This window comes from Musa acuminata, chromosome BXJ2-7 (genome assembly GCF_036884655.1).
Source record: "Musa acuminata AAA Group cultivar baxijiao chromosome BXJ2-7, Cavendish_Baxijiao_AAA, whole genome shotgun sequence".
Taxonomy (NCBI): domain Eukaryota; kingdom Viridiplantae; phylum Streptophyta; class Magnoliopsida; order Zingiberales; family Musaceae; genus Musa; species Musa acuminata.
The window spans coordinates 34911830-34917829 of record NC_088344.1 but is presented as its reverse complement, the minus strand read 5'-3'; the positions used below and the strand labels follow the sequence as shown (position 1 = coordinate 34917829).

General features: G+C 39.7%; 1 protein-coding gene across 2 annotated transcripts; it reads left to right on the top strand.

Moving 5' to 3' along the window:
• Positions 1–669: 669 nt before the first annotated feature.
• On the top strand, positions 670–4804 carry LOC103992595 (uncharacterized). 2 transcript variants are annotated; one of them, XM_065118422.1, is made up of 6 exons: positions 670–751; positions 2222–2509; positions 2632–2738; positions 2878–3010; positions 3101–3295; positions 4351–4804. In XM_065118422.1, exons 2-6 carry the CDS (start codon positions 2237–2239, stop codon positions 4636–4638), a joined length of 996 nt encoding a protein of 331 aa, XP_064974494.1. In that variant the 5' UTR covers positions 670–751; positions 2222–2236; the 3' UTR covers positions 4639–4804. The 2 variants fall into 2 exon arrangements, with proteins under 2 accessions (XP_064974494.1, XP_018684859.2); XM_018829314.2 differs by having other exon boundaries at positions 671–751; positions 2207–2509.
• Positions 4805–6000: the final 1196 nt, after the last annotated feature.

Genomic DNA, 6000 nt, shown 5'->3' with positions numbered 1-6000 from the left:
GTATTAGTGCAACTCAGAGACAGCACATGTTCGGTGTTGAGTCTCCTCACAGTGACGCAGAGGAGGAAGAAGAAGCAGCGACGGAGAAGGGAAGAAGCGATGAAGGAGAGGGAGCGTCGCATTCCCATGCGGCGGTCGCAGGCGTCCAGCGAGCGTTCGAGTCTACGTCTCACCCGGTTCACCAACCTGCTTATGGATTGGAGACAACCGTGGGCCACGCCGGGGGCCGCCTTAGGTGTGTCGGTCGTCGCTCTCTCTCCAATAATGCTAATCCTACCGGCACCCGTTCATCCCACGGCCACGTCGAGGGCCTCTACGTGGATTACATCGGGCTCCACAATTTTATCCAATAACTGTGCAGGTGGTCGAGCGGGTAGCGAAAGGAGAGGTATGTCTCCGTCACTCGCCGAGACAGCAACGCGAGGTGGTCCAGTCGTCGATGGGGCCCTCATTAAAACGTTCCGCATTTTATATGGCAGAAATAGTTGGCCTCCTTTAATTCGCGGATCGCTTCCTCCTCAACATTTACCCAAACACCCGTTCGCCCTATGATTGGCCATAATATCGGATCCATGTGGGACCCGCAGAATGGTCGTTGCCGTCGCGTGGCGGGTAAGCGAGAAGGGCAAAGGAAAAATGGGTAGGAGCAATATTTATTGGGTCTCGCGAAGCTTTAAATACTCCCCAAACATACCACCCAACGACGCCGCTCGCTCCTCCGCTCTGCCTGCCGTCTTCGCCCCCTCGCCCGGTAATCTTCTTCTTCTTCTTCTCTCACTGTCCTCTGCTTCAGTGGAATCTTGTGTGGTTTTGCAACCCTAAAGCGGTGGAAAGACTTGGATTTGGTCTGTATTTGTTCTTGAAAGGTCTTCTTGAATTGGTCCCTGATCCCATTTGCCTGTTCCTCCTCTCTCGAAATACAAGATCTCTTCGTGATCCGTTCTTCTTGTTGTAGGTTTTTCTTTCGATTTTGTGTTCTTGATTTCTTTTTGATTTTACCATTGAATCTTGCGTGGATCTCTGTTGTTGGGGTGGGCGCAAGAGCTACTAGGGAGAACGGTTGTTGGTGCTTCATCTTTCCTCTGTATGTCAGAGTCTGGTGAAGGTCCCTACAGTGAGAAATCGTTGTGATCTTGCGCCATTTGGAGTCATTGGTTAGGAGAGGTAGTTCAGATCTCAAAAGAAAGACGAAGTCTTTCTTCTGAAATTTTGAGATCTCACTGTTTCCGAGTTAGAATGTCGGTAGTGGAAGATGTGTCTGCATCTCCCAAGTGTTTTCTGGACACTTTTGCGATCGATACTGGTATACATGTGATCAACTGCTGATACTTTGTTAGTCGGTGTTGTTCTAGATTTATAGTGTTATATCTATTTTTTAATCACTACTAGTACTGAATGACAGAATTCCACAGAAAGCAATAGTTATTTCCTCTTAATGGGGTTATCCCTAACCGAATTACTGTACTAAATGATTCTGGGCAAACATAAAACATTAGGCCTAGATGTGAGACAGAGACCTGTGCGACTTGGATTCGGGCATTTCATCTGATTTCCTTTCTAATGATGCTTTCAATTTACAAAGGTGCACATGCAGAATCTGTCATTAAAATACTATATTAAGCAGTGTGACTGGCAAAGATCTAGGGGGAAAATATTAATTTTTTTTTCCAAACCTCCTGCATATCTGCTTACAAATGATGGAAGTCACTATCATCTTCCATAGGCATCATGCGAAGAGTATAATCAACACTACCTCACTGCAGACTCAATGATGGCTGAACCCAATATCCATGTGGAATAGAGCGAGAAGGGGTACCCTCTCTTAAGATTTTAAAAGATTGTAAGGAATTTGTGGAGAACCTGTGTCTATGCTAAAAAACCAGAGACACTCTTATAAGAATTTGCATAGACTTAAGTCTCGCCGTCCCTTTTCATTTGTACCAAAAAGTAGAAAAGAACTACCTGTACTTTTCTTTGTTTATTTTGCTGTCACATTTGTGAATTGCTCATGTGCAATTAGTTCACTTTTAGTGGCAACTGATTTTTTAAGTGATATTTTTGGATGTTTACAGCTTAGAATTTACCTGGGCTCGAACAGCCTATACTGATTGTGAGATATAATCTAGTTATTTCACATGTATGCCACATTACTTCCATGCAATGCAGTGGATGTAGTCTTGATTTTGTAGCATCTGATTCTTAACAGATTTTCTTCATTCAGATTGATAAGCTGAAAATGTCAGGAAAAGCCCTCGGAGATCTCAATGTACATCCAGCAACTGGATTCGATAAGAATACTGCATTGGGCAAAGGAAGTTTAACCAAGTCGTACATTGAAAATATCAATGACAATGGTCCTGAATTGCAGAAAAAAAGTTCTTCCCCTTTCTCTGCTCCTATAAATATCGGTGATGCAGGAAGCAACGGACTAGAGACAGGAAATACAGAAGTTGAGTACATCGAGTCTGAAAATCTGGCAGATCTACCAGATGTGGATGCAAGTTTTAATGTACATTCCGGTCCTCACAGTTTCTTGTTTATTTATTATTTTCTAGTATACCAACATATTCGACATGGGTATACTGAAGTACATGTAAACTAAACTTCCTGGCATTGTTTTGTTTTATGAAGACACTGTTAGCTAGGTTGGACTCAAAAGACTGGGTTTCTGTATGTGAAGCACTCAATAATGTGCGCCAATTGTCAATATATTACAAGGAAAGGCTGCTTGAAATCATGTAAGTTTACTAATCTTATCCAATGTAAAGATCATCATAGACTGAAGTCATTTTTTGTTCTAAATAAGAGATTAATCATTGGTCAGCTGACATTTATCATCTTCCTACCCATTGCTTTTTCCAAAAAATTTTATTATAGACGAGCTGTGATACCACTTATTGTGAAGTCACTGAGAAGTCCCAGGAGTGCTGTCTGCAAAACTGCAATCATGGCATCTGCTGACATATTCAAGGCTTACAATGATATGGTTATTGACTCATTAGATCCCCTGGTATGTTCCGTTTCTAGTCTTCTCCGTTATTTTATCTTCTGCTGATTCCATGTATTAAATACTCTAAAACATCTCTACATCATTCTTCAGCTTGTCCAGTTGCTACTGAAATCCTCTCAAGACAAGCGCTTTGTATGTGAAGCTGCTGAGGCAGCTCTAATAGCAATGACAACTTGGATCTCTCCTATGCTATTGTTGCCAAAGTTGCTGCCTCATCTTACAAACAGAAATCCTCGAATACGAGCAAAAGCATCTATGTGTTTTAGCAGGAGTGTACCTCGACTTGTAAGAACTTTTCTACCCTTCCAGAATCACAGTTGCTGATTGGTCCAACTACCAGCTGTGGGATATTTAATTTATATTTTAGATTTTGTAAGTTTGGGTGTGAATATATTGTTGAAATTTCTCTCTAGAAGAACGTTACCTTCAAGACACCAAGTAAATTTTAATCAGATTTAGCTTTTTGTTTGAATTATTAATTCAAAGACAATAAGTTGATTCTGGTCCTCTAGATTCTAACTGGATGTGAGAAGTCTTAGATAAACTGAATTAAGTCTTATGGAATGTCAAATTTATCTCATTTAGAAAAGAAACAACCCATGAAGTAGTTATTTTATAAACTAATTTGTCTCTTCTGGTTATTTAACAAGCTTAATAACTAAGTGATCTGTATCCCACAAAGATTATATTGCAGTGATGACTTTTGTCAACACCCCATGAAGGAATTTTGAGTTGTGTTGTGTCTATAGACCATGAGAAGAGCAAACTTTAGCCTATGATTGAATGTTCTTCAAAAGATTTGTTCTTGGGATCTTCGTGTGGGCTTTATTATCAGTTATGTGTTGCACGTTTCTCATTACAGCGTTCCTTAACTAAGAAAAGGTCGGTTTGATTTGTAGCTTTTGCAGATTTGAGGAAAATAACCATGAGAAAAAAAGAAAATTTGCTAGAAGCCTATTATATGAACCAGTAAAGGGCATACAGCTATAACAAAATTAAGGATAATAACCAGGAGAAAAAAGTCTGTTATTTGTTAGTTTCTGCTGGAAGCCTGTGATATGAGACAGCAACAAGGTTGATGTGGCTCTACATTGAACTATGCAGTTGACTGATATTAGAAGATGGGTTTGAAAGAAGGTACTTTTATGAGTCAAACTACATAGGTGATAACTTATTTCAGTGTTCTCAATCATGTAGCAAGCACATGATAGCAACCTTGATCATGTGGTACAGAAACCTTGTCATGATTGGTATGCATATGCTATTGCATTAACCTATTCTTACGTGACTTTGAATTTGCATAGCATTAATGTTTGATGGAGAAAATTTGTTCTTTACAGGGCATGGAGGGAATTAGAGCATATGGAATTGATAAGCTTATCCAAATCGCAGCATCTCAACTCAGCGACCAACTTCCTGAATCAAGGGAGGCTGCTCGGGCACTTGCCATGCAACTGCAAACCATATATGTTAATTCTCATGTCTCTCCAAATGAAGATTCTCTTGAGTTGGTGGATGCTGATTCCTGGGAGGCTTTTTGCCACGCGAAGCTGACACCTTTGAGTGCTCAGGCTATTCTTCGAGTCACGTCTACTCCAAAAGAGGCTCTGGTATTGAGTTTTTGCTAGCTCATGAGGGCTATGGCACTCTACACCTACCTTGGTGATTCCACTGTTTGTTATGCATTTGATATTTTTGTACATGCTGTGACCATAGAAAAAATATCGACGAGGCATTTGTAAAATTGATCCTATAATTCACATTTGAGGTAATTTCTTGTATAGGTTTCAGTGATTTCTGTGTTTCATTTCTGAGTGCTGATGTGGAGTGTGCTAATCTTCGCCTGTGGCACCTATCCATTGAAAACTAATGTAAGCCCAACCCTTTTTTATTAGACCAAGAAAGATGACCCGCCGATCATGCATCGCAGTTTCATTTTTCATGTTTTGGGAGAAATATACAGAATTTGTTGCAGTAATTCCCCTATATCAGTGAAATTTTTTTTTTATGATGTTGGTATTGATGATGATGCTTGGGAAATGTATGAATTAAAGAACTAGGAACAGCTTTAATAGAATATTATCACTGTAGTGCCAAATTATGGACACAGATCAAAGATCATGGTGTCACTCCACAGTGATGCCTTTATGTTCAAGCATGCTAACATGCCAATTTCAATTTTTGGATGAAGCAAGTTTTAGTCATGTGGTGCAAAACAGTACTTTTTTGACATTCAGGTGTTTTGTTGTGTGAAAAGAAGTGGTTTAACTGGTGTTCAGCCAAGCTATGAACTCTTCTTCCAGGTGCAGACCCTCCATCTTGATCACAAATTTCTCATCTCATGATTCCTCTTTTATTATGGTTTAATCAATATAATTGACATCATAGGAATGGCTTGGATGATGATGCAATGCAACTGGAGAGATTTCAGTTCTCAACTTATCTGCCTAGAGAAATCATGATTCAACTTCAAGTAATTTTCATTTCTCAAGTCAAATATTATTTACAAGTTGTCTGCTATTCAGAGGGAACAATAGATCTAATATATGTGGGGAGGATCAAAACTTCACATAATGATCCCAAGACACTAAATTGGCAAGAGACTTGAACATCTTTCTACATTTCTTAGCATGATGTGAAAAAGCATATATTTCTTTCTTACATCAGGGATGAAAGGTAACACTAAAAGGTGCTTCTGACCACTCCATCATAAATGCTCATCCATCATGACAATTCCTACCTTAGCTGCTTTGATTTCCTCATATGATAAATTTGGTAGTGACAACAAGGTAGTGTAATCAACATACATGTTCTCATCCCAGCAGACCTGATTGAATGATGGATGCATAGCACATGAAGTCCAGTCCATTGCTCTGGTACAATAGCTAAAAGTCACAGTTTTAATTATGCTGATTAAGAAAGCTTTGTTGCTCTGATATGTTGTTTTCTGGACTAAATAGTATCATGTCATGTTTCTTCTCAGGCAACAT